We start from the raw sequence: 27,623 nt of genomic DNA on the forward strand, positions 1-27,623 counted from the left end.
GAGTTGAGATGGTTTGTAAATAGTAGTGAGATTTGTGAGTTGAAATTTGTGAATAGTAGTAAATAGTAGTGAGATGAGTTGGGAATGGTTGAAGTGGTTTTTGAATCCAAACCAAGTATAACCACTGGTCAATGCAAATTCAGGGCAAGTGAACATGATCATGGAGTAATAAACAAATATGGACATAGAACTCAATCAAAATCATATGAAAGAAGCTTGAGCTAGCCTGTAAGACGAGCTTTTCCTACAGAGTTTTAGAAGTACTCCCCTTTATCTGTCACCATTACTAGTCACAAACTCACAACCACTGAACATTTTCCACAGGACGTTCAGCTAGAACAAATTAATGCACGAGTAAGGGAGTAGCACATGAAAGATAGGATATGAAGTAGAAGAGTGCCGAAGCTGGATTATCCTTCATTACATGTAGTAGACAAAAAATTAAATTTACTCGTACAAAAACAAAAGGAAGAATAAAAGAAACAAAAAAGGAAAGGCGGCATTGATCAAGCAACCACCTTGTTTACTCTGAAGGAATCCATGACTTGGCGAAGATCATATTCCTCTTCCAAGAACACATTTTCAGGTGTTTGCAGTCTTAGCTCATATAGCCGATTGTTTTCAACTCCAAGAACTGAAAGGTATCGCCGGTCCCATTCCAAACGAACCGGACGATCTTGTGGCATAACAGCCAGCTCATTGTTGTTTGCATATGACTTTATGTTCACCTAAAGTCAATAAAAAACACGTTGTCAGCAACTCAAACAGTTGTATTTAGATCACCCAAAATATATACATGCTGAAGATTCAGCCAAATTTGATGCACTACTGCTAATCTAAATCACTCTATATCTCTGTGCAACTAGCCTTCTATGGGAGCCAATCTGACCGGACAATCTTAATGAGTATAATCTCTGCAATGCAAGCACTCAACATTTTCAGCACTCCAAATACCTTACCTCAACTTGATAGTAAGTCCTCCCATCATCGGCAATTCTGGAAGACGTGGAAAGAATATTTGATTCACGCCTGACGCCCAGTCTCGTAGACATGAACTCAGTCAAATATTGCTTCAGCACTTTCTGTCCAGCCTCTTGAGGCGGACCCAAGTCTTCAACACTCTTGTACCTAGAGGACGAGGGAGAGGATAACTCCACAGAGATATTTTCATCTAGTACATAAGGGTCCCTGAAGAATATGTCAGCCCCAGCACCTCGGACTTGAATCCAGTTCTGAGGGTACTTGAACGTATACCCATCAAACGTATCTATGTATTCTCTTAGCCCAACGGACGGTTGAGCAAATGCAGCATCGCTCAAACTAACTCCTGAGAAGAAAGCAGTCGAGAAGATCAAGGCTACCGCATTCCTCCTAGGAACTGCAAAAGCTTTAGTCTGATTATATATTAGAAAACGAATAACTAAAAATCACTGCAGATTGTAAAGTCATGCAGACAACCCTTGAAAATTAGGAACCCAGAAAAGTAAGAATCTTTAAGTATGCTGTCTTTTTAAGTTGTCAAGAAAACTACCCAGTACTCACATGAACTAAAGGAGTACATGTAAAGAAGAACGAAAATTTTTTTTTTTCCCTGTTTTTTATTTCCAGTATTTTGGTCTTGAAGCGAAGTTTGAAAATTGGAAGAATTACCGTTTGGGCTTTGCAAGAAACTGAGCGGCAGTGCGTGGAATCGGAGGGGTGGCTGTGAAGTGAATGGTTAAGCCAAGGAGTGAAGATGCGGGGATGGAACGGCGTCGTATAACGAGTTGACCTCGAGGGTGGGTGAATCTCTGAAGAGCGAGTCGGGGGAGAAGGGAGGGAGCCGAAGAAGACGGTGGCCATTTTCACAGAGAGAGAGAGAGAGGGAGAGGGGGGAGAGCTAGAACTCACTGTAAAGAGATGGAAAGGGATAACGAGCACACGTGTCTCTCTCTGGTTGGCCAATCAATAAAGGAGACCTATTTACATGATCGACCTGGAGCGCAGCAGCTCATTAACACTCAGCCTTCTTTTCTTGCCTTCCCGACGGTTCCTCAAACCTAGTTAGTTCTACTCAAGCGTTTGGCGTTCTGCTGCTCTTCTCGACAACGACAAGAAATGATCTTGCCCAATGTTGGCTGCTTAGTCTTCCTCAAAGTACCGTGTCGCTCTTCTGCTCTGATAGCAAGCATTTGGTCTGGCTAGGGTCGAATATCCTCAAGAGTGGCCTCGAGCTTGGCCAAAATCGCCAAAATGGCTTCTGTAAGTTCCCATAAGTGTAATGTATTGATTATCCTTTTTGGAAAATCCTGAGTTTGATTTTTTTGCATAGGGAAGGGCAATACTGAAAGGGCTATACCCGGTTACCAAATTCGCGTTTTGTCTCATAGACTCATCAGAAGTAGACTCATCATACCGCTTGTAAATTCACATTTGTTAAGCTTTAATTTCTCATTCGCTTTTGTAATTCTCTGAGCGATATCTGGTGTGCTTACCTTTATGCTTCCAGAGATAAATTCGTAAGTTGGGTCTACCAAATGCATGAGATACCACGGTTATATATCATTTTGGATGCGCAGACACTATGAAAAAATTGCAGATTTGAGAATGCACATTATATACCACGCTTTGATGAAGGCTAAGGCTAGGTTTTAGGTTGGCTGGAAGGCCAGATCCTTTCCCGTCGCCGTCGAGAAGAGCAACAAAATAGAGGGAGGAGTCCACGGTTTGTGGAAGAACATTAGTCGGTTGGAATAACAGGTTCTTTCCCGTCACCGTCGAGAAGAGCAGATCTCAGTGGGAAGGCTAGCTCCTTTCCCATCGCCGTCGAGAAGAGCAACAGAGCAGAGGCTATCTCAAAGAAATAGAGATGCAGAGGAAGAAGATGAATCACGATGATGGTTTTGCTAGGGCTTTCAGACGAGCTGCTGATGGTTTTTGTTCCGAGGAAATTTCTTTCTTTCTTCTACCTTTCTTTGCCGAGTTGCAAAGCGGAATACTTATATTTGTTTAAAGCCACGTCACTGTACACCCTGGCCGGTGTGGCTAGTGTGTTAAAATATTGGCTGATCCCTAGTAGGACTCTTTTTTGAGGGCCTATGAATTTCATCAAAGCTTTGAATCACAGACCCGCCTTCAAACCAAGCATAAATCTCTCAATCCTAGAGGCCCACTTGCCCAAATGCCAAAGTCCCAAACAGCTGAACCAAGTCCTCTCCCAAATGATCTTCACTGGGTTCATCAGGGACACCTTTGCTGCCAGTAGAGTGCTCAAGTGCTCGGCCGACTCACCCTTCGTTCACATTGATCACTCCCTCCAAATATTCAACCACATCGATAACTCAAATGGCTTCATTTGGAACACCATGATGAGAGCATATGTGCAAAGAAACTCTCCTGAAAAGGCTATATGCTTGTACAAGTTGATGTTGGATAGGAATGTGGGTTGCGATAATTACACGTACCCAATTCTAGTGCAAGCCTGTACTATCCGGTTATCGGAATTTGAAGGGAAAGAGCTGCATAATCACGTTTTGAAAACGGGTTTTGATTCGGATGTTTATGTACAGAACACATTGATTAACATGTACGCAGTTTGTGGAAATATGGGTGATGCACGTCACTTGGTTGATGAAAGTCCAGTTTTGGATTCAGTTTCATGGAATTCAATTTTGGCAGGGTATGTTCAGATAGGGGATGTTGATAATGCCAATTATATATATGATATGATGCCGGAAAGGAACACAATTGCTTCAAATTCTATGATTGTATTGTTTGGTAGGACAGGTCGCCTGATTGAGGCTCTTCAGTTATTTAATGAGATGCCAGAGAAAGATATGGTGTCATGGAGTGCATTGATTTCTTGTTATGAGCAAAATGAGATGTACGAGGAAGCTTTGGTTCTGTTTATGAAAATGAAGGCTAATGGAATTATGGTCGATGAGGTTGTGGTGGTTAGTGTTCTTTCTGCGTGTGCTCATTTATCACTTGTCAAGATAGGGAAAATCATCCACGGCTTGGTTGTGAAAATTGGCATTGAATCTTATGTTAACCTTCAAAATGCTTTTATTCACATGTATTCAACATGTGGGGACATAATAGCAGCCCGAAAACTGTTCAATGGAGGCTGCCACTTGGATCAGATATCTTGGAACTCCATGATATCTGGCTACTTGAAATGCGGATCAGTTGAAATTGCCAAGGAGTTATTTGATTCCATGCCCAACAAGGATGTCGTGTCTTGGAGTGCAATGATATCGGGGTATGCTCAGCATGACCGTTTCTCAGAGACATTGGCACTCTTCCAGGAGATGCAGCTTGATGGACTTAGCCCCGATGAGACAACTTTGGTTAGTGTAATATCAGCTTGCACTCACCTGGCTGCCCTTGATCTAGGCAAATGGATTCATGCTTATATAAAGAAGAATGGTCTAAAGGTTAACGTCATCTTGGGTACAACCCTAATAGACATGTACATGAAATGTGGGTGTGTGGAAAATGCATTGGAAGTTTTTTATGGCATGGTGGAAAGGTGGGTTTCAACTTGGAATGCTCTCATTCTTGGTTTGGCAATAAATGGGTTGGTAGATAAGTCGCTTGACATGTTTTCCGAGATGAAGAGATGTGGTGTAGAGCCTAATGAAATAACATTTATGGGAGTTCTTGGGGCTTGTCGACACATGGGCTTAGTAGATGAAGGGTATCGACACTTCAATTCAATGATTCAAGAGCACAAGATAGAACCCAATATTAAGCACTACGGATGCATGGTGGACCTTCTAGGGCGTGCCGGTATGCTCAAAGAAGCAGAGCAACTCATCGAAACTATGCCCATGGCACCAGATGTTGCTACCTGGGGTGCCTTGCTTGGGGCTTGCAAGAAACATGGTGACAATAAAATGGGAGAGAGGGTAGGAAGAAAGCTCATTGAGTTTCAACCTGACCATGATGGTTTCCATGTGTTATTGTCCAATATATATGCTTCAAAAGGTAATTGGGATGGTGCTCTTGAAGTTAGGGGCATGATGATGCGACATGGGGTGGTGAAGACCCCAGGTTGTAGCATGATTGAAGCAAAAGGAGTAGTTCATGAATTTCTAGCTGGAGATAAGACCCATCCTTGGATGAAGGAGATTGAGGATAAGCTGGATGAAATAGCTAAGAAATTAAAAATGGAAGGTTATGCACCAGACACAAATGAAATTTCCCTTGATATTGATCAAGAAGAGAAGGAAACCTCTCTGTTTAGGCATAGTGAGAAGCTTGCAATTGCCTTTGGGCTTATTGCTATCAGTCCACCAACACCAATAAGGATTATAAAGAATTTACGAATCTGTAATGATTGTCATGCAGCAGCTAAGTTCATTTCTAGAGCTTTTAATCGGGAAATTGTGATCAGGGATCGGCATCGCTTTCACCACTTTAAGCAAGGTTCTTGTTCATGCACGGACTATTGGTAGTAATATATTATACACAACCAAATATATTTCAATGTTATTGATTATTCACCTTATTCCCCGAGAGCTTATCCAGTTCTGGCTGTACAATAGACATCTGCTTCACTGCTGCCTGATAGTTTGCTGTGAAGCTTGATAGTTTTACAGTTCCAAGTTGCATGCTGGTGAACCACCATGGCAGCAATTAATTGCTTACTGGCGATGATTGATGCAGCACCACTCTTGTGAGACTTGAAGATAGTTCCTACGACGAAAAGGAAAACTTGGAAGGCTAAGGCCTATAATGAGGCTTTAAGGAACAGTTCCGCTTTGGAGCGGATTTGCTGTTCTATTGAGAATAACGGACACCAATAGCATATAGACATGTAAGCCCTCCACATAATAAGCTCCTGAGCCGCATAACAGGAGATCTAGAGAAAACAAATCCTGCCTTTTGTGTATGAGCCGCTGCTTTCTCACTTGGCTTACTCCCAGGACTTCTTCTCCACAGCCTTACAATTTTTTCTTCCCAACACCATCAACCATTTCGCTGCCGTTGGGACCATTTCGCCGTCGCAACCAGACTGCCGTCGTCCTCTGTCTATCTCCATCCTCTGAAAATGGTTTGTCTTTCTAAATTTTTTTTACTGTTTTTTTTTTTTTTTTTTTAAATTCTGAAATGCATCTTTGTAGGAGTTGTTGGTATATTGTTTGTACCTGAAAATTTAACCCAGGTCTATAAGGTTGAACCTTTATGGAAGGCATGATTGAGTAAAAAATATTGCACTCTAAATTTAGATTTTGTTCCAGAAAATTTACCCCAAAGCTACCCCATTCACATCCACATTATTCATTGTCAAATAAATTATTTTTTCTTGCACTCTAATATTGTGGTTGAGGAAGTAAACGAAATTCATTGGAGTAAACAAAATTATTTTGGTTATTTTGTAACTTTATTTTACAATTCATTGTGGACATAAATCTATGCCTTATATCGTTGGCAATAGTTGATGCTAATGTCTTGTTAAAGATAGTGGATTAATTTAATTGGAAATTCATTGGAGCCATTCAAGTTATAGAGAAATGCTACAAACCAGCAACTGTTTATAACCCCACACCCCACACCTGAGCTGGAATATTTTTTTTCCCCCACTACAGAAATGCGCGTTTTGGATTGAGCCCCACTTCGAATTGACATCCTGCGAAAACCACTTCCTAACCCAGCGCGATCCTGCATTGCCTCTCTCTGCCCAGCGCCACCCTGCATCGCCTCCCTCTGCCCAGCGCCACCCCGTGACACTCCTCCAACGCGCCGCCCCTCCGCAGAGCAAGTACATAGTGCAGATCTGTATAAGCAGGATCTTCAAGGTCAGCTCCTTGTATACAAATCCATTGTTTTTGTGGTGTTAATTACTCTATTGGATTCCTTTTTGTTCTGTTAATTAAACCTTAACCTAGACCCTCCCTTTCCATCCTCTTCGCACTTTCTTCTTAGAAGATTCAAACTCAAGCCTTTTATGCCTATATAATCTGTAGAATGAAGGCATATGAAAGGCAGTGACTGAGATCTAAAAGATGCAAGTTATTTTTTTCAAGAAGTTTCTTCCACAAAACCTGCTTTACATCTATAAATTTAGATGTATAGTCGCTTGCATATGCTTATCCACCATTAGTTTCTTGTGTTGATTCCCTACTAAAGCTGCTCTCCGTAGCTTTGTCAGTTAATGATGAGAAGTCATATTTTCTCCGTAAGTTTGTAACAATCTATTGGAAAAGGGACTAAATTCCGAGATTCATTAGTAGTAATAATATATGGCTTATAGTCTATGCACTAATTGCTTTGTTCATCTTATCTATTACAATATAGGTCGTTGAATTTCCATGCTTATTTCTTGGTAGAACGTGGTCTTCTATTTAAGGCTGCATTTATTTGTTCCGTTGTAGTCTTGGATGACTATAAGGATGTTAAATATGTGCAGGATGTTAATTGAGTATTTGATATGTTTGTTTATGCTATTTTTCAGATCTGGGTTTGAACTTGGTAAACATTCCACCAAGTATTTTGAATGGCTTTGTGGCACTTCTTTCGGATGGAGGATTTTGACAAGATTGGAAGCGAATACATGACTAGGATGCACTGATTGTAAGTGATTGTAAGAGGAAAATAAAAGGGAAAATGAGACCTGTAATATACATCAAGTAATATTTGTTTGATTTGTGTTTCATTTGCTGTAATATCTGTATGTGCTGATATCAGTGTAGAGCAGCAGTACCATTAATCTTGCCATGCTATTAACGTGAGTAGATCTACCTGCCATGCTGTTAACGTCCAAGACATTTAAAAGTAATATAAAAAGGGCTACTCTCAACTTCTCCAGTTATGAACTCAATTCAAGAAAGGTTAATTTACAAAACTTTTCATTACAACGTTGTTTAATCCGAACCAATTGCTAAGTTGTTTTCATTACACAACTTTTCATTACAAAGGTTAATTTACAAAGGTCACAACTTGAGAAGTACCATTTCAGCTGGACTATTCAAAATTTGCATTTCGCCTCTTCTTGCACACAATACGAACATTTAATTGAAAATGATAAAGCACACCATGCAAAATCAAATTCACTATACTGCCAGGTTTGGACAAGGAAAAAGGGGAAACTATGCAGTGGAATAAAGTGCAAAGAGTCTACAAGCGGATAAAACTTCAATACAATCCCTCAAGCAGATCGAGGAGATACGTTAGATCTATTTTACAAAATTCAATCTCACAAATTGGATAAGACTTGTTGTGGTACATCAAATTGTAAAATTCTTTTATTATAAAATAAATCTAACGTATTACATATAACATATCAGTATTTGAATTCACATACTAAGGTATAAGATTTATGTCCTAACATTTTTAAATTCTAAGAATTTTAGGATACTTGGTTTTTTGAATTCATTAAATACTTGTAATTGCCAAGGTATTCAAAATTGTTACCATGCTTTTTTTTTTTTTAAACCACCGGTGAAAGCTTATTAATAAAATTATAGTACCGTCCTCTATCTTTAAAAAAATGATTTGATCTAATAAATAGTTTTCTCACAGACATTAGTAATACAATGATATTATTATCCAAACACTCACCAAGCCCTTACTCTGCATACACTTCCATCACATGTCTATTGAGCAAAGGTTTAAATGGTGCCATTGATGGAAAATAAAAACTAAATAACACCATTCAATCAAAATTACAAGAAACACAGACCATGCAGTTACCCAGAAAATGTACAAGGCATGTGAATAACATACTATAATTGTTAATAATTTAGACAATTGTGGTTTTTTTTATAACATATAATTAGCGATAATATTTGATAAAATTGTTTTCTTTTTAAAAAAGACTAGTGGAGCCCCTCAAAGATACCGCTTAAAATTACTGCTTGATTATTTTAATTTTTAATTTTTAATTTTTTTTACTTAAAGAACTAAATATTAATAAAATTGTGTATTTTTTTATTTTTTTTAATAATTAAGGATCTTAAGAATTGTTGAAAAATAAATAAAAGGAAAATGAAGAAATTGAAACACACTAGCGGTACGGCCCGCTAGCACTGCTCGTTCTTTTTTTCTTGTGCAGAGGCCCAACAGCAACAAGATTAGCCGAGGCTGCTGGCTGCGTATTTCCTCAACTTGATTTATTTAAAATTAATGGGAAATGCTATGCATTAGCCCCACACCGGCACACACTTCACATCACTTTTTTTTTTTGTTTTTTTTTCACACTCAATAGGTTGAGTGTGTGCTGGCGTGGGGCTGATGCAAATATTTTTCCAATTTTAATTATCTGCAACTGCAAAAAACACGCGAGTTTTTATCTTCCAAATCTCTTTACGACCGTTTTATATACCACGTGCAGAGACGTTACAGATCGATAGAGTGATTGGTAGACCATTTTCGACGTAAGGAATCCTATATACAGTTTTAGAATGAGTCTCACCCACTCATTAAAAAAAAAAATGTGAAATTTATTATTAAAAAATAATTTTTTTTTTTTAATTTTAGATTTAAAAAAAAAAAGTGTAAAGACTTGTACACTATAAAATTGTAAATATCGACATTATGTTTGCTAAATAGGAAATGATTTATATAATTTTAAAATGAGTAATGCTAGAGAGAAGCCACTATAATAGTGCACACTTTGTACTCACTGTGTGGCTGCTTCTAGTTGTTTGTTTCCAGTACTCATTTGGGGAAATGTGTAGTCTAGATGATATTATATTATGTGTGCAAAATGAATGTTCCTAATAATAATTTCTATCTATATTTATTCTTTTAAAATATACAAGGCTCGTACTCTTACTGAAGAAAGTAGAAGAAATATTATAAAATCTACATAAAGAAATCAATTTTTTATAATAACCTCGTTTTTCTTTTCAAAAGGAACTTGCATTACTTATATTAGAAAGCGTAAAAGTATCCCTACAAAATGTGGGGAGAGAGAGAATGGAGTATGGGAGACAAAGGGCATGGCTTACATTGGAAAGGGTAAAAGTATCCCTACAATAGGAGGGGAGAGAGAGAATGGAATATAGAGGACAAAGGTCGGGATGTGATTAGGGGTGATAAATAATCTGATCGGATCGAATGGATTGACAGTTTCGATCTGGATCGGACCGAAATTGAGACTGGTCGGTCTTGATCCACGTTTTAGAAGACCAAAAAGTTTTGGTCCGGTCCACGGTCTAGGATTTTTTCGGACCGGACCGGGTCGAATGAAAATAAAAATAAAAAAATATTTTATATATATGATTTATATAATAATTGTACAATTAACAATATAAAATTTTAAATATGTTATTAATACTTGTTAATATTCTATAAATTAACAATATTTTATATATATCTTATCTAACCTATCACTATTAACAATATAAAATTTTAAATATGTTACTAATGCTTGTTCATATTCTATGAATTAATTAATATATAATATCAATTAGTTAATTATATAGTAATTATATAAATTAATAATATAATTGTCATTTAATTTATTATCATTAATCATATAAAATATTTTTTTATTGAGTTTGTTACATAATCCACATTAAGTCACTTGATTTAATTTAGTATTTTAAATAGATTTTTTTTTATTAATTATTTAAAAAAATAAAAAAATTAGGCCGGACCGGACTGGACTAATAGCTATCGGTCCGGTTCGGTCCTTATGGGTGTTCGGTCCGGTCCGAAAAAATGATGGATCGAAAATATTCGATCCATCGCCAGACCGGACTTAACCGGACCATTTGCTTCCCTAGATGTGATAGGGTGTCAAGGAGAAAGAGGAAATGTGACGTAAAGGAGGATGGAGGGGACATAAAACAACGGGTGAGAGGGAAATAATGGAAGATCAAAAAAAAAAAGAGACGAGAACTTCCAGGCTTCTCGTGCACGGCTCCTGGGCGATTGAGAGAAGTAGAGCTTCTTCTACATCGAGACAAGAGACACAACTTTATCACATGTATAGTGAATCAAGAGAGATTATGAGAGACTATAAAACACTCATATTTATAGTGGATTTATATCTAAATGACCAATGGACGTAAGTCTAGTACCAAAACACTTAAATATGTGTGTCTTATTCTTCGTTCATGTTTGTTGTGCTTATTTCTTATTCACTATGATTGACACACGTACGCACACTATATTGCCACTCCGGATCGCCACCGAGCACCCGAATCCAAACCACTCGAGACTCGATCGTCACTGTGCACTGGGAATGACCCCTTCACCCTCTTCAGTCTGTCCCTACAAAACAGGTTGTAACATACATACTTAATAATTGTATCCAACGCTCGCTACTCTTGTTAAATTGGCAAGCCTGCCAAGCAGTAATTAAATGACCTAACACTTTAAATGGATCATCCTTGATTATACTCTTTCAAGATCTAAGCAGCATTTGCAATCCTTTTGTTCTACACACACCAATAACTATTAGGTCTAGGTAGACTCTGAGTGACCCTTAAGCATGTCCTCCCCCGTTTTAATTAGATATTACCTGAACTTAAAAGTTTTTTAATTAAAAGTACTTTTTGAAGTACTCAAGTTCAATAGGGACAAAAGAATAGGTTGTTTTTTGTTTTCAATCAACATAAAAAATATGGGAAAACCCTCAAAAAGTGTTGGATCTATCTATCGTATCAAGGTTTCAAACTAGGGACCTACTGATCTCTTGGTCCCTCTAAGCAGTTATGTCTTGTTACCATAACTCCATGTTTACCATGGCATCCTTACAGAGCCACCTCCTGTTGGGGTATATGACAAAAACAATATGTTTGCTTCCCATATTGCATTCAGAATAAATCCTTAAAACGGTTCTTTTACTTGTCCCAATTGAAATAACAGCTTATACAATATAAAGATAGTCTTCTGCACTCTGCAGATCGATATTTGCTTCACAAACTTAAAAATATCTATGACCATACAATGATTCCCCATATGAAATTATTCTGATAACTCCATTTTATTATCGGTAACACTTTTTTAACTCAAAAGAGATATATCCACTCCTAAAAATCAGACCTCTTGCACTTCCACATGAGCTTCGTTCACTTCCAGGTTTTCCTTCACAGATTCCTTGACATGCTCCTCAACTTCAAAAGCTGACACAGGGAATGACCTGTAGAGACCTGTGGTACTCTTGAAAGTGATCTTCCCCGTAGGGGGATCAGCCACTGAGAATTCAGTGAGTGTGAGCCAGACCAAGAGCTCCTTGGCCTTCACCCCGGTGAGCTTCTTGATCTTTCCGGGCTCAACATAGGCTGTGACTTCAGTGCCATAGGTCACAAGCCTGTCAATCTGTTTAAATTTGTGGGTTATGCTCGCTTTCTGCTTCAGCCATACAAACCCAGTCTCCCTCAGATACCCACATTCTTCAATGTCATGCAGCGGCAGTAAACCATTTGGCAACCCCATTTCTATGAGCAATTCCTTCGACTTTGCTTGACAAATCTCGTCTCCTTGGTAGAACTCTGCCTTGGCTTTGATCTCATCTGTGACCGTAGACATTTTTGCTCTAGCTTCCTTCTTGGGTGCTCCTTCCTTTCGTTTGATGAAGTGAGAGGAAGATGAATGTGTAAAAGCTCGGAGGAAGAGCTCGGGTTTATATGGTTGTGAAGCTATAAAGTCACCCTTGTTTCTTCTAAAATTTTCAATAATGCCACTGGGGTTTATAAAAACAATCCAATAAACTATCATGACTTCATCTAATCTATTAGATCTACTTTATAATAAAAGTAACTTAAAATAATATGACGAATCACATCAAATTACGTTAATTTGTGAGATTATTTTTTTTTGTAATCCTTTTATGACTAGAGTATTTTCTATTTAATAAATGATAAATCACATTAAGCCACATCATTTTGTAAGATTATTTTTATATAATCATTTTATAGTTAGAGTATTTCTCTTTAAAAAATGAGAACTTGTTTATAAATCTTAATTTGGTTATGGATTATCTTAATTGTAGATATAACATAAGACTAACGTTAGATATAGTTTTAGAATATATAAGTCTCGTGTTCTCTTTAGGAAAAAAAAAATCCATTATTAAAAAATAATTTATCCGTTTCGCATTATGCTGACAAATAAAATAATTAAATATATTGTATACTTGGATACCATCTACTCCAGGTGAACTGAAGGAAATTGGATCATTTTATTCTTTAAAATTGATGGAATCATTTAATATAAACCGTAAGATTATTATGATCATTTCATTTTATAAATTTATTTTTATGAAATATTTTTTTTTTTTTTTGTAAATAACACTTATTTTCTCATATTTTGTACTATGGATACTATCCATTCTATTTAAAATGAAAAAAATCCTAGTTTAATGAGTAAGTCAATGCATAATTCCTTTCAAAGCCTACCTGAAAACAGATATAATACTTCTTGATGATAGTGAATATCTAAAATGGACAAACTATTTAACGGATATATTTTCTTTGAACCAAAACAATTAGAATTAAGCTCACGGCCAATTTGAACTTATATCATTGGAATGAAAAAGATATTATCAGTAGAGAAATAATTTAGCCACAAAATGATTATATAAAATCAAATTCATAAATTGACGTAATTTGATACCATACGTCAGTTTATAAATTTATTTTTATTATAAGGTAAATTTAACTGATCACATAAATTAGTAACGTCAATTTATAAATTTACTTTTATATAATCTCTAAGAGATCTTTCAATTTAAATATTTTAAATTTCAGATTTTATTGGTTCCCATCTATCCACCAAGTTTGGGATGGCTTGGTGTAATTTTTCTTATTAAAATTCATTATGATCTATGAGTTTCACTTTTTCAACAAGAGTGCAAAACTCTAGTAAATTCTTTGAAAAAGATATCCATTATAAAAAAATTTAAATTAAATTAAATTAATTTATATATATATATAGATCCTATAATTTTTCAAATGAATTATTACATAAATTATTTTCCTTTGGCACGATTAATACATGAAGATTAAATAATAAGGGCAACATATATATAGGTATTGGTAATGATATTATGGTTGAACATTTATGGTGGAATTAAGGTGTGTTGAGGAAGCAGCCAATTATATTATGCCACATGCGATGCAGTTGGGAATGCTGATCTATGTATTGGGGGTTGGGAGTTCGACGTGTATGACCGAGTTGTCAATTGAATATATGGGAAGTATATATCCATCCGCCAACAAACACCACACCTAAATAAATTAATGTATTTTGTTGTTATTTATTTTTATTTGTTCAAACATCGAGTAATTTATATCAATCTCATCCAAGGATCTATTCATTTCAATTAAATAAATGAGAAATTTTGATTATTTTATTTATATAAAAGTGATTTTATCAATAATGATAAATAAAAATAATTAAAACATCTTATATTTTCAATTAAATTCATAATTATATTGTGGAAGGTAGGATATTGGAAAGAAAAACCTTTGCCAAGTGTGATATCGATTTTTGTATCATAGAAAGGTATATTTTCTATGTGTTTGACAGATTCATCAAACGGGTCCTGGATAGTGAGATAAGATAAGATGAATTGAGATGACTTGTAAATAGTAGTGAGATTATTAGTTGAAATTAGATGAGACAAAATGAGCTGAAGTGAAATGATTCTATATCCAAACAGATTCTAAGTTAGATCCCATTTATTACATGTGGGACATGTGATTATATAGGCAGTTTGATATCATTAGTGAGCTTGGTGAAAATTAACATTAGGAAGCCCATCACTTGCCTAATCAGCTAATGAATGAAGCATTTAAATACGAACTGTCCCTCTCACAACCCATAACAACCAACTGCATCCTGATGCAAACCTAATTGTCACCTACCCCAGGTCCATGACATCAAGTGGAAGTAAAACCCAGGCGCATATTCACCACACCTGATTACCAACTTCAACATTGCTTCTATACCCAACACAACCTAAACCAACCAAAATGCCTCCTGCCCTGGTCCATGACACTGAGTGGAGGTTGAACCCAGGGTCATATCCACCTCAGCAAATAACCAAGTTGAAACACTGCTTCTTTGGCCTAGCTGGAACGGTTCAAGTATCATCCAAAACAGCATTTTAGAAATACTTGTCTTTTGCAGCAAAATCTCTTACCAAATCATATATTCCTGCAATAAGCCCAGCATAAATAACATTTATCAACTGACTGGATGAAAACACCTGCATATGAAAGAAATGGCAATGTCCTGTTAAAGGAGGAGAGGATAGGAGCTGTCAATTATATCTTATGAAGTTGTTTCCTTTTGAAGGTTTTGGCACAGTAGGCATTTTGTTGCAATTATATAGAATGAAATAGCAGTAATGATAGTCATGGCTAGTTTCTTTGGGAGTAGCATTCAAGGTGTGTCTGGCATTGAAGAGTGCTAAAGCTAGAGAAGTGGACATTTGCAAAGAAAAGGAAAGGCATGTGGAGTTCAAATGAATCTAAACATGAGATCTATACCAGATGTCCCATCATAATTTCTATTAATAGCAAGAAGATACACAAATTTTGCTGCTTACAAACAGTCTAAACACACCACTTATTTGTGAAACCAATTATAATTATACAAAAAATATTCACATCCATAGCACTTGCGCAATTGGGTCACCATGACCTCGCCATCAAGAAATCTACTCTCACAAGATTTTGGCTAAATATAAAGACTAAAATATTTAAACATTAATCTCAGTTCTAATTCTTATGTATAGTCCACTCGTTGCCAAAAAAAGGTCCAAATCTTGCACTCAAGAGTACCAATTAGAGAAAACGTTGAAGAAAATTTCGGATCTCATCAATATAAGGAGACCGTGTAGGAATGATATGACCGCAGTCATGCTCAATAATCACACGACAACCATCATCAAACAAAGAAGCAAGGTCCCTGCTAGCCTGGTTTGCAATCTGCCTGTCCTTCCCATGGTCACTGCCGAAAATGTGAAGCGAAGGGCAATTGATCTGTTTACACTCAAGCTCTGGCAATTTAAGAGCAAATCCAGAGCACAAAATCACAAATCTAAAATCCATTTCACCTGTTAGCCTCCCTTTTTGTGCAGAAACTAAAGCAGCCACCATTGCAGCTCCCTGAGAAAATCCCAATATCCCATCAAATGGCCCTTCCTGAGAGAACACGGTCTTCAAGTATGCCAGTGATGCCTCAAAGCCATCAGTTTGTTGCTGGTACTGGAGAGGATCAAATGGACAATCTGCAATTTTCCAATCTGCTTCACTCCTTCCATTGAAATCAGGTGCCACTAACCATCCATACTTTTTCTTGCAATTCTCAGATGGTGGAGGCTGGGTTCGTTCGAATGAAGGTGATGTGCAATCTCCATGCGACTCTGTGAAGCAGGGCTGGTAGATGTATGGCAATTCATGAGGTGCGTCAACAAATACGAGCTCAACAAAGGTTTTGAGCTTTTTGGCTAATGATGCAGTTCTTCCTTTAAAACTGGAGGCATTCTGCCGAAAGCCGTGCAGGCATAATATTTTTATTTTTCTTCGAGGTTGGTTATCTACAATGTATCAGGATGTTAGGAAGAAAACAAGGAAGCCAAAACATGGACCCTCAACTTTCAACTCTTCGGAATTCAGGAAAGCCATTAATCACTAAATGAATATTTCTAATTTAACCACTGAAAAAGGAAAAACACAAAAAATATTATACCATTGTTAAAAAGACTCTTCCGATTCATCCAAATAAGGGAAAATAACAAAAAATAGTGTTCCTGAAAGTTACAGATTTGGCTAATATATACTGGGGTCTTTGTGTATGATAAGTGTTAACTGCCAGCAACAGAGAATCAGGAATATTGATTAATTTGCTCTGGCTAGTTGGGACAGAAACGGCATTTGGAGTGATGTAAATTTCAGACCTTACCATGGCTCCAAGGCACTTGACGTGAGAGCTCTGTATCTGAGAAAACAGTTTTAAGCTCTTCTGATGATCCTGCTTGTGTTTCGCCATTTTCGATTGATGGCACTGATCCAACACCCTTCCCATGTTTCTGGCAAAGCTCACAAACATATAGAGGTTTCTCCTTCTGCTGACCATGATAACAAAATTCAGAAGAAAAAAATACAAGGTATGAAGCACTTACAATCATTTAAAACCAAGACAAAGTGAAATCTAAAATAGCTCAGCCAATTTCTAATCATGAGAAGGATTATTTGCCTGTACCCTGCAACTACCACAGACCAAAACTAGCATCCTACAATGGGTGCATCGGCAGCGTGAAGAATAATCATCAAATGCAGAGCCACAAAGTAGGCAGGTGGAAATGACACTCGCATCCGAGCTCCCAACTGATATCCTACCAGCCACAAAACAAAAAATAGTAGGAATCAAAGTTTTTCTTTTTACAAGTCAAAAGAGTAGGAATTACGTTTGCAACATTGTCAATGTTATTTCAGCAGTTCTCACAATGTAAGTTGCATATGTATCACCGATAAAAAAAAAGTTGTGTATGTATCAAAAAAGCCTATATTGCAATATAGCACGAGTCATTTACATTTTCCTTTTTTGCTTGGCATATTTAAGCACGCACCCATGGGGCATGTCATTTACCTTTTTTCAATGTTAATAAAACTAGATAAGGATCATCAAAAGAGGACACGACAATAATATCATAAAGGAAGAAAAAAATAACAAAAAATTGATACATAGAGAAAAAAAAAATTAAAATAGAAAGATCCTGAAGTTAAAAGAAAAATGGAAACAGATATTATAAGCATCCTATAGTTAAGAATATTAATGACATCAAAGAGAAAGCCTTAAGAACCAAATGAAGGGTGAACCGCGTATGCATGTCATTTACTATACACACATATATGTACATAAACATCCAAAAAAATTCAAACGTTTGAAGTTCAAACCATGAGATTCTCATCTCAATAGCGATTCTCATCTTAATAGCGTATCTTTTTGGTAAAACCTCTGTTCCTTTTTTTTTTTTTTTTTTTTTTTATCGGTAAAACAAAGGGAAAGCCTCTTCTTAGGTGTTTAATCTAGCAAATCTAGGGCTCTCAAAAGAACCTGGAAACCAAAGGCAGTTTTATTGTTACATAAAAAGTGAAGGGTCCATATATAGATAGCTGTCACAACCACTATTTACTAATTTATTTATAACATGAAAAATTCACTATTTATAAGATGATAAAACCTTTAAGCCAACCAGCACAAAACCATAGCCCTTGAAGTCTATGTAAAACCATGTATACCATCATAATTAAAATAATTATAAAGATTCAAATCACTTGTATAGTACTCTGGAACCAAAGCTCATGAACAAGGACATCTAGGATGTCTCTTTTAGGTTGAGATAATGAGAAACAAGAGACTATCTCAACTAATTTCTTTGGGAAACGTTGTGACAGTTTAAAGAAACGTATTTCCAATAGAGGCTTTGAATATGTAACACTTGCAAATTCAAATTGGATGTACCACATTCCAGACCTGACATGATAGATAGCAGTATCTGTATAAGTAGAGGCATTGAGAGATTAAAACAACATACCGATGATCAAAAACAAAATTCTTTCCTTTGAAAAAACCGCCGTCCGGAAATTGTTCCAAATAACGCTGTATCCCACCAAATAACTGCAATAATTTTTTTTGCTAAGTCAAACAACTGCAACAATGACCATATTGTCAACAAATATAATCATTATCATCATTAATAAGAGCCATGTTTTTATGCCATTTTATCAAGGAAAGTACGTTTTTTTAGAAGTACATACACTATCTTTATGTAGATAACACCCAAACAAAATATAGAGGTATGTATCATGTCATGAGTTCTAGCAGATCTCTATAAAACAATAAGATGACCAAACAACACAATTACTCGGGTAAATATGGTAACGCAATCCTTGTCTTAGGAAAGATAATGAAAATGAAAAATAGACCACAAATTCATGAGCTTTTCAAATAAGCTTGTCGTAGTCTATGGTTCATGACTAGGAAGCACTAATATAAATACGGAATACACAAGTATCAATTCTCTAAAATTTAAGATATGATACAATACAGGTTCTCTAATGTATTGAGATATAAGTAAATATTTTATAACTATATAATATGCTTAGCCTTACTTCAACAGAAAAATCAAAAGGCTAGAAGACATCAAATGTGTCAAAATAATAAAATTAACTAAGAAGCTATTAATGAGAGAGAGTATTTATCAAGAGAGAGGGAGAGAGCAAACAAGTATCCTGCTGTATCCAAGATTATCCCATCAGATACATACCGGATATGGATACAGCAACTATTGAAGTATAAATACTTCCTATGGCGAGGAAAAATTTTCCAAGAAAACAGAAGTAGTAGCAACATCGCCAATAGAAAAAATTGTTTTGGGGAAGAAAACTTTCTCTGCAGGAGCTCACCTGAAACACATGCTCAAATCCAGCACCTTTAGACCTAATATAGGCCGATGCCATCTCACACCTAATTCCGCCAGTGCAGTACCTGAAACATAAACAACGAACCAGGAGCCAAAATGAAGTATGCATCACAGGATTAGAAAAACAGAAATGACTCGGAAGTAGTATTGCCCATATACACAGAAATCGATAAATAAGAAATGCTTGTCGTGGTAGTCCATAGTTAAATCACCATTCCAAGCAAGGTACATTAGAAAAACTATATAAGTAACATATTGGCTTTTCCAATCAATCAGTAAGCAATTGACAAAATGTAAAACCCCCTGAAATGCAAATAAAAAAGTTTAAAAATGAACTGCACTGAACTTGTACTTTCTCAAACAGCTACAGCCTACAATCTCCTAGACTCAACTGCAGAAATATAAATCAATAAAAATATATGAGCTACTCACTTGAGCATTGGCTCCAGTAAATTAAAACTGAGGGTACTAACATATGGTGCAAGAAACAGTATCAAAACTGTTGGGCCTTGTTTGGTGTTCATGAAGGGAAATGAATGCTTGCATTTTTTAGGCTTAAGAAGCTTCTGTTGTGGATTTGAAGCTGCTACTTCTCTTTTTTGGCATTTCTCCGGTTTTCCCATGTATTAGATTGCACTTTTCTTTGCTTTTAATAAAAAAAAAATAGTGGAAACAAGGCTTTCTACACAAGGAAACACCATTTTTTGATAAGTGATAAACAAAACAGCAATGGGAAACACAGACCAATGTTATAAACAACATAAACATAAGCAGGCTCCACAAATAGCTAGAGATAAGATGCATACATCATGTTGTCCCAACTTAAATCTCTACCAAAAGCTGAAGTGCAGATAGAATCATTCATCTCAACAAATATGTATCAAAACAATTTGCACCCCAGGAAAAAAATTCCAAAAATATCTTACACGATAATGTTGTTCCAGCTATGCAGTAAGATAAACAGAAAGTGAATAGCAGGAACCATCCAGAAGAGTACGAGTTCCAGAGGTGAACTTACATAAGAACACATTTCCCTTTCAATTGCTCGGAGTTATCATCAATCCATGAGGACAGATCACTATACTGCCTAATTCCTGGATCTAAAGTTTCCACGTTTGGTGCATGGAACTTCCCAATTCTTGTCTCATATAAATTCCTTGCATCCAATAAAACAAGTCCTTCGGTGTCTGCAGGACTTTCTTTCTCCAAAAGTTTTCCTGGCAAACATATGCGCAATCAGAAGATGACCATTGCAATTTCCAAATATTTCCTCCATAAGAGTGTAGAGAGAGAGAGAGAGAGAGAGAGAAGCATATTCAAGAGTTTCTGTGTGCCAAAACCAAAAAACTTACCAGCACTCTGAAGGGCAGAATGAAAATCAACTGCAGAGAGATGTGTCCCAGCATTAGAAATTTCAGGTGACTTTAACATGGGTTGAGAACTAAGCGTAACCAGATCCTGAAAATGAGGTAAAGTTATATTATTAAATGGTTGAAAGAAATTTACACTAAACCTTGCAATTATTTGAATTAAATTGATAGTTTTTTGGTGAATTAGTTAAGTGATGCCATATCATCTTCATCTGTTTGATCCCTTGACTGCCCATAATCTTTCCTCCATGCTTGTCTTCAATTTTCCTATAATTAATTTGAAGTAAAATGACCTTTACAATAACTTTGTAGCAGTCATGGAGGTACAGCGCAATTAGACCTAACCAATTGGAGGTAAATTTTAATTCCAACCTCTAAACAAATGAACTCCTTATGGTCATTGTGTGAGGAATTACGCGTGCAAAAGTATCAGCCTCCACACCAGAAAGTTCAATCTCACACTGCTAACAACAGATGACGAATGATGGTTTATAACAATCTAGTTATTCTGAGAATTGATTAATCCTTTTGGGGTGGGCTTGGGAGTGCATTTACGGACCCCATCCTTATCCCCTCTCCTTACGGTTACTCAGCAAAACGAAACGCCACAGCAAGCATACGTCATGAAGAAGTCCCTCTAGTATCCCATGACATAATGAAGAAAAATAAGAATTTAAATCTTAAATTTAAAATTAGATAAAACTAAATATAGATTAATCAAAGCTAAAGTTTTGAAAAAAACACAAAGGAACCATGAAAAGAAGATCGTGTATGCAAATGTAGTCCTTTCAATTTTGCAAGTAATAAGAGAATTCATTAGAAAGAGGAGAACCCTCATGTACAGGGTGTGTATAAAATGTCTTCAAGCTTACTCAAATTGTAAGGAAGAAAAATCAATCACAATTACCTTGACGACTCGAATAGAAAGAGAAGTGAATCCACATTCCTTTGCAACCTTGTCATTCAGTGGGTGATCACAAGTCGCGAGCTTGAAGTCAGTCCCTTCAAACAAAATATTTGACATGACAGCAGCAATGTGTTTCTCCAACAAGGACAACTTCCCACCAACCTACTCACGTACCAATCACAATAACTCATCAAAGCGAGACAGAAGAACATATATTAATGCCGCACTTGGTAAAGAATCTGTATTCTCTCGAGAAACAGGAGAGTGAAGAGGGAAAGGAGGGGCCTACAGTGACATTGACGCCTTGTGGTGAGAGGCGGACACGGCCGAGGAGACCGAGGGAGTTGCAGTTGCACTCGTAGAAGGCCACGAGATCGTTCAGGTCGGGGATTTCGGTGTACTTGTAGTAGAGGAGGACGCCATACTGCTGTCGGTCTTGCTCTTCGGCATGGGTCTTCGCCATTGCTAGGGTTTCTATGGCAGCTATCTTTGAGTTGCAGGCTAATATGGTGGAGGAAGAAGGTGAGTCCGGAATTATCATTTATTTGAAAATTCTTTTCTGCCCTTAGACTTCTTCTTATTATCATCCTTTTCTTTTTCTTTTTTTTTTTAATATTTTTACAAATTTCAAATAAATAAATTTTATGTAAATTTTTGTAAAAAAAAATAGATCTCACCTTAAAAAATATAAAAAAAAACTTATTATTTATTAGTAAGAATCATTATTTTATAAAAATATTATATGAAATTTGTTTATTTAAGATTTATACTAATATTATTCTTTTTTTTTAGTCCAATTTTATATTATGCTATCACTGGACATGTTCTTAGTGGAAGTTATTTTATTTTTTTAAAATATTTTTAAAATATAAAAATTATTAATATATTAATACTTATTTTCTTAATTATTAAATAAAAAATTAAAAATAAAATAAAATACATGAACTATTAAATTGAGGAGATAAGCTCATGGGGGTAATATCATTTTCCTTTGCACAATTGCCGATTCAAGTGAAGAATGAGTAAAATAGAAATGCAAGTAAATAAGACTACTCAGCAAATTTTTTAAAATCAACTTAGTTAAGCTATTTTTTTTTTTTTAACTTCAACTTCAAACTAGACATCAACTCAAATCATTTATTATAATTATAAAATGAACCAAGATCTCAAACATAAAATTATAATTTTGTATTTATTATATTTTATAATTCTATTTTTAGCGTTACAGCAACAATGTTAAATGTTTAAAAGATGAAAAAAAAAAGGTTCATAACACAATAAGTGTTGAATATGCTTTAATGATTTTTTTTTTTCGGCAAATAGAGCTTCATTACCTGAAAAACTAAGTACAACATAGTTCATCCTAAGTACAGCATTACATAACACATTACTAACCAAAGGAATTAACATTAGAGACTGGTGGGTCTTTGCCTCTACAAAGTCTAGGAGGCATGAGGGAATAAAAATGAAGGGTATGCTTCCATAAAAGTTATTGGAAGCTAACCATTGTGCAATAGAATGCGCGTATGGTGAGTAGTGAGTCTCCTGCAATTACTTGTATTGGAAGCTACCCATAAAAGTTGTTGTGGTATTAGGATCATTCATTGCTTGTATGGTGAGTAGTGAGTCCCCTGCAATTACAACATTTTCAATGCTTCTTTCCATTGCTTCCTTGACTCCTATAAGCAGTGTTGTGGCTTCTCCTTGATTAGGGTTTTGGCTAGGGATGAATGTTGTCTGAACAAAGACTCGTATGCCTTCTTCTATTCCACAGATGGCAGCTGCTGTACTGTCAAAGTTTCTGACCACCACATCAAAGGTTATGGCATAGTGATCTCTAGGTAGCGCTCTCCATTAGTGGCTTTTATTCACCTGTTTAGTGCCTCATGCATAACAGTGCTCATTGAAAGTTTTGATGGTGCCATTACCAAAACTGCTAACACAAGGTTGGGTGTCTTCATGGACTATCTTATTTCTAAGAAACCATATGTTGTCTATGGCTATGATAGCAAAGATTTGGAAATGATGCTCATCACTGGCAGGGATATTCAGTCTCCTAGATGGGGTGATTATACATTCTAGCCAGTCTTGTATGTCCCTGCTTGCAAAGTTAGTGGTATCAATAGGCCATGGGGATTGTCTTCAAAGTATGAATAGAAGATGGTTTTGAGATTCTTCCTCAGTTTTGTATATAGGGCATTTAGTGCCCTCTTCACTCAAGGGGATGAACCTCTTCAGGTTCTTCTTGGTGGGAATGATGTTGTGAATAACTTTCGAACAGAAGAATTTGAGTCTATCCTGGATTCGAATTTTCTAAAGTTTTTTTTTTCCAGTTAGTGAAATGGTCACTGGAGTTAGTGTGGACTTGGTTCATGGAGAGGGCTGCATATACTGATTTAACAGAAAAGTTCCCTGAGTTATGGTGGGTCCATCGGATCCTATCTTTTTGGTGATGATAGTCTAATTGAGCAAGAGGTATTTTCATGATCTCATTCACAGTGTCCTGATGAAAGAGGGATTGAAGTAGGATTGTATTCCATCTTCTTGGTTCCTCCATTATAAGTTCAGAAACAGTAAGGTCAAGGTCCTAGTGAATGAAAATTGATTTTGGACTGGGTTGGAAGGATGGGAGAGTAGGGATGCAGGGGTCAATCCAAACTTAAATATTCACTCCATTGTTGACATAAAAACAGACACTGATTTTTAGGAAATCCTTTTGCTTAAGTATCCATTTCCAAGTCCAAGAATCAGAGGGTTTAGAACTAATATTGAAGAATGAGGAATTATTCAAGTATTTCTCAGAAGCATTCTCTTCTAAGTGTTGTCACTCTCATTTACCATCTGCCAGCCTAGCTTGCTAACGAGGGCATTGTTAAAGTCTGAAGTGTTTCTTAGTCCAAGGTCACCTATTGATTTAGGTCTATAGATGGACTTCCGAGAATTATGAGTGAAATTGTGAGTTTTTTGAGAAGGGAATCCCACCAAAATTTCATAAAAGAATTGTCAATGAATTGGGCAACTGATTTTGAAATTGAGAGAATGATCATTTGGTATAAAGGAATAGAACTTGCTACTAATCTTATTAAGGTGGTCCTACCAGCTTGAGAGAGAAGCTTAGCTTTCCACCCAGCCAATTTTTAAGCGATCTTTTGATGCATTTCCTTAAACTATTCTCTTTTAGAGGCCTTGAAAAGGAGTGGCAAACCCAAGTATTTTATATTAGAAGAAGCAATTTTGAAATCCAATATTTCTTTCACTTCTCTTCTGGAGTGAAATGAGGTGTTACAGTTGAATTGGATTGATTAGCTGCATGGATTTTTTGGCTAGACTAGAGGGAGTATTTATCAAGACAGTTTTTTAAATTCTGAGCATTGTTTTTAGAGGCTAAACCAAAAAGGATAAGATCATCTGCAAAAAGCAGATGGGAGATTTTGGGTCCATTTCTGCTAATAGAAATTCCTCTTAACTACTCTAGACTTTCCACTCTAATGATCATTCGAGTTAGTACCTCAGTACCAAGAATGAAGACGAATGGGGATAGATGATCCCCTTGCCTAAGACCTCCGGATGGATGAAAATAGCTACAAGGATTGATGTTTATGAGGATTGAGTATGAGACTATAGAAATACATTCTTTGATCCAGTTTATCCATTTGCTATGAAAACCAAGATTGGACATAATGCTAAGAAGGAAATTCCACCCAATGAAGTTAAAGAATTTTTTCATATCTATTTTAATAGTCATAAGTCCTTTTTTTCCTTTCTTTTTGCTCTTGATATGGTGGAATATCTCTTGAGGCATTATGGTGTTTTCCTGGATAATTCTTTCTAGGACAAAGGTTGTTTGGTAGGGAGAAATGATTTTGGGAATGATCTTTTTAAGCCTGTTGGCCAATAGCTTTGCAATGACTTTGTAGCATAAATTGGAAAGACGAATTGGCATAAACTGATGAACAGTATTAGGACTGTTAGTCTTTGGGATCAGAGCAATGGGAGTGTGGTTCCATTCTTTAAGCAACTTCCCATAGGATCTCAAGATCACAAGGGATTTCATAGAGGAATTGGTTCTCCAAGTCAGTGATTTTGTCAGGGAAAAGGTCATTCAACTCAGTGTTTAAAATTGGATTAAAAGTAGTGAAGATATCCTTAAAGTGTTCGAGGAACTTATTCTGTATCACAGAGGTCTCAGTTGTCCATGTTTGAGGGTTTATTTTAAGGCTCTCAATGGAATTGGTGAGCCTCCTAATAGTGGTGGACATGTGGAAAAACTTGGTGTTTTGATCAGTTGTGGTAAGCCAACTTAACCTAGCTTTTTGCCTCCAAATGGTCTCCTCTCTTCTAAGTTGCTCATTGAGATTAGCCTTGATTTCATTTTCTTTGCTCATGGACTGAATGGCTGGATCTTTTGATTGGATTTGTGAAAGCTCCTGTGTGAGGTATCTAATAGCAGTCTGAATATGGCCAAAATGGTTTCTATTCTAGATCTTCAATACTTTTTTAACCTCCTTCAGTTTCTTTGAAAGAATGAAGTTAGGTGTTCCAGAGAATTGGTTGTTCCATGCCTTTTAGATTACCATCTGACAGGATAGGCCCTTCATCTAAAATTCTTCAAATTTAAAAGAGGGTTTATGATGTTTTCTCCCTGAGGTATCAAGTAAAATAGGGGAGTGGTCATATGCATTGATTGGGAGGTGTTGTATATTTGCATTAGGGAAAAGATTCATCCATTGATGGTTAGCAATCCCTCTATCAAACATTTCCCTTATGTTACTTAATTACTGTTTGTTATTAGTTCAAGTGTACTTGGGACCATGGAATCCAAGATCAATCTTGCTAGTGTTATCCATATAGATTCTCAGTCCATTTCCATGTGAGGAGCAGGCAAAGGGTCTCCCACCTATTTTTTCAGTTTGGTTCAGAATTGAGCTAAGATTCCCAATATCTAAGATAGGTCTATTGAAATTATTAGCAATTAAGTTCATGGTATCCCAAAACTTCCATTTTTGACTATTTTGAGTAAGACAATGAACAAGATTAAAAGAAGCCAAGGATTGTGAGTAGGGTCAGAATACACAAACAAAGACATAATATTGCTATTAACATAAACTGGTTCCATATCTAGACCATGCTTCCTTATGAACAAAAGACCCATTTTTTCTGCCAGTGGGAGGCACTTCTATATACATGGAGAACCCTATTCTATTTACAATGCTAGAAATATTTACATGCATCATAATGGTCTCCGAGATAAAGACAACATCAGGGTTATAGGCCTTGATGTTAGCCCTCAAACTTCTGATTGCATGGGGTCGGGCTATACCCCTGCAATTCAAAGAAAGTAGCTTCATTTCTGCTTTGGTGGCAGTTTGAGCCCTGTCACACTAGCCTTTTCAAGAAAATGAGTCTGAGTCTTATTACCAGATTGGTGGTTCTCTTTCTGATATGGAAAGAACCTGAATCTTTTGGATTTCTTGCAGTTGGCCTCATTTCTCTTATTCTTTGTTGATTGGATGTACTTAGCAATTGGCACATCCTCTTCCTCTATCTGCAGTTTGAGTCCCTTCTCTCCAAGGTTGCTCGAATCCCCTTGTCCCCCTTGAGTCAATACCATTCATATCTTTGGATTTGGTGGGTTATTCAGGAGTGAGTTGATAAGAGTTGGTTTGTTTGAGGAGATATTTCTATTACAATGTAGGTCAAACAGATTGAGTTCTTGTATTGGATCAAATATATTGTCTGTGTTGCTGAGTATACGTGGGGTAGGCCTGATTGCTAGGCAAGACTTGCCAAATGGACTAACAAGGAGTGAAATTCAAAGTTGCTTTGGGTCCAGGTTTGTTGGGCTTTGGAAGTTCTCAAATTGAGTGATTATTTGTTTGAACAGGTTGGAATCTAAGGTGTTGCTTTGTTCAGAGAGGGAATTAGTAGCAGATGAAGTGATAGGTGAGGAGGTTTGTGGGCTAAGTTTTAATGC

The 27,623-nt window shown here is 36.4% G+C and overlaps 4 protein-coding genes across 11 annotated transcripts; 1 reads left to right on the top strand and 3 right to left on the bottom strand.

Moving 5' to 3' along the window:
- Window positions 1-204: 204 nt before the first annotated feature.
- On the bottom strand, window positions 205-1,942 carry LOC108987753 (psbP domain-containing protein 1, chloroplastic). The gene is made up of 3 exons (XM_018960748.2): window positions 1,651-1,942; window positions 960-1,394; window positions 205-728 (listed from the first exon to the last, which is right to left on the bottom strand). The coding sequence occupies exons 1-3, from the start codon at window positions 1,840-1,842 to the stop codon at window positions 507-509; spliced, it is 849 nt and encodes a 282-aa protein (XP_018816293.1). The 5' UTR covers window positions 1,843-1,942; the 3' UTR covers window positions 205-506.
- Window positions 1,943-2,169: 227 nt separating this feature from the next.
- On the top strand, window positions 2,170-7,715 carry LOC108987751 (pentatricopeptide repeat-containing protein At3g62890-like). 4 transcript variants are annotated; one of them, XM_018960741.2, is made up of 4 exons: window positions 2,170-2,241; window positions 2,312-6,037; window positions 6,573-6,782; window positions 7,439-7,715. In XM_018960741.2, the coding sequence occupies exon 2, from the start codon at window positions 3,078-3,080 to the stop codon at window positions 5,436-5,438; it is 2,361 nt and encodes a 786-aa protein (XP_018816286.1). In that variant the 5' UTR covers window positions 2,170-2,241; window positions 2,312-3,077; the 3' UTR covers window positions 5,439-6,037; window positions 6,573-6,782; window positions 7,439-7,715. The 4 variants fall into 4 exon arrangements, with proteins under 4 accessions (XP_018816286.1, XP_018816287.1, XP_035549017.1 ...); XM_018960742.2 differs by having other exon boundaries at window positions 2,188-2,241; window positions 2,317-6,037; XM_035693124.1 differs by lacking the exon at window positions 2,170-2,241 and having other exon boundaries at window positions 2,248-2,400; window positions 2,489-6,037.
- Window positions 7,716-11,756: 4,041 nt separating this feature from the next.
- On the bottom strand, window positions 11,757-12,528 carry LOC108987755. Its single transcript, XM_018960754.2, has one exon. The coding sequence runs from the start codon at window positions 12,463-12,465 to the stop codon at window positions 11,974-11,976; it is 492 nt and encodes a 163-aa protein (XP_018816299.1). The 5' UTR covers window positions 12,466-12,528; the 3' UTR covers window positions 11,757-11,973.
- Window positions 12,529-14,583: 2,055 nt separating this feature from the next.
- Window positions 14,584-22,176, bottom strand: LOC108987754 (rhodanese-like domain-containing protein 6). 5 transcript variants are annotated; one of them, XM_035693612.1, is made up of 10 exons: window positions 21,939-22,176; window positions 21,650-21,811; window positions 20,725-20,830; window positions 20,391-20,589; window positions 19,356-19,437; window positions 18,485-18,567; window positions 17,149-17,281; window positions 16,849-17,011; window positions 16,001-16,483; window positions 14,584-15,096 (listed from the first exon to the last, which is right to left on the bottom strand). In XM_035693612.1, the coding sequence occupies exons 1-10, from the start codon at window positions 22,110-22,112 to the stop codon at window positions 15,047-15,049; spliced, it is 1,635 nt and encodes a 544-aa protein (XP_035549505.1). In that variant the 5' UTR covers window positions 22,113-22,176; the 3' UTR covers window positions 14,584-15,046. The 5 variants fall into 5 exon arrangements, with proteins under 5 accessions (XP_035549505.1, XP_035549504.1, XP_035549503.1 ...); XM_035693611.1 differs by having other exon boundaries at window positions 16,849-17,014; XM_035693610.1 differs by having other exon boundaries at window positions 14,584-15,148; window positions 16,849-17,014.
- Between the last annotated feature and the right edge of the window lie 5,447 nt (window positions 22,177-27,623).

Source organism: Juglans regia, chromosome 8, assembly GCF_001411555.2.
Source record: "Juglans regia cultivar Chandler chromosome 8, Walnut 2.0, whole genome shotgun sequence".
In the NCBI taxonomy this organism is placed as follows: domain Eukaryota; kingdom Viridiplantae; phylum Streptophyta; class Magnoliopsida; order Fagales; family Juglandaceae; genus Juglans; species Juglans regia.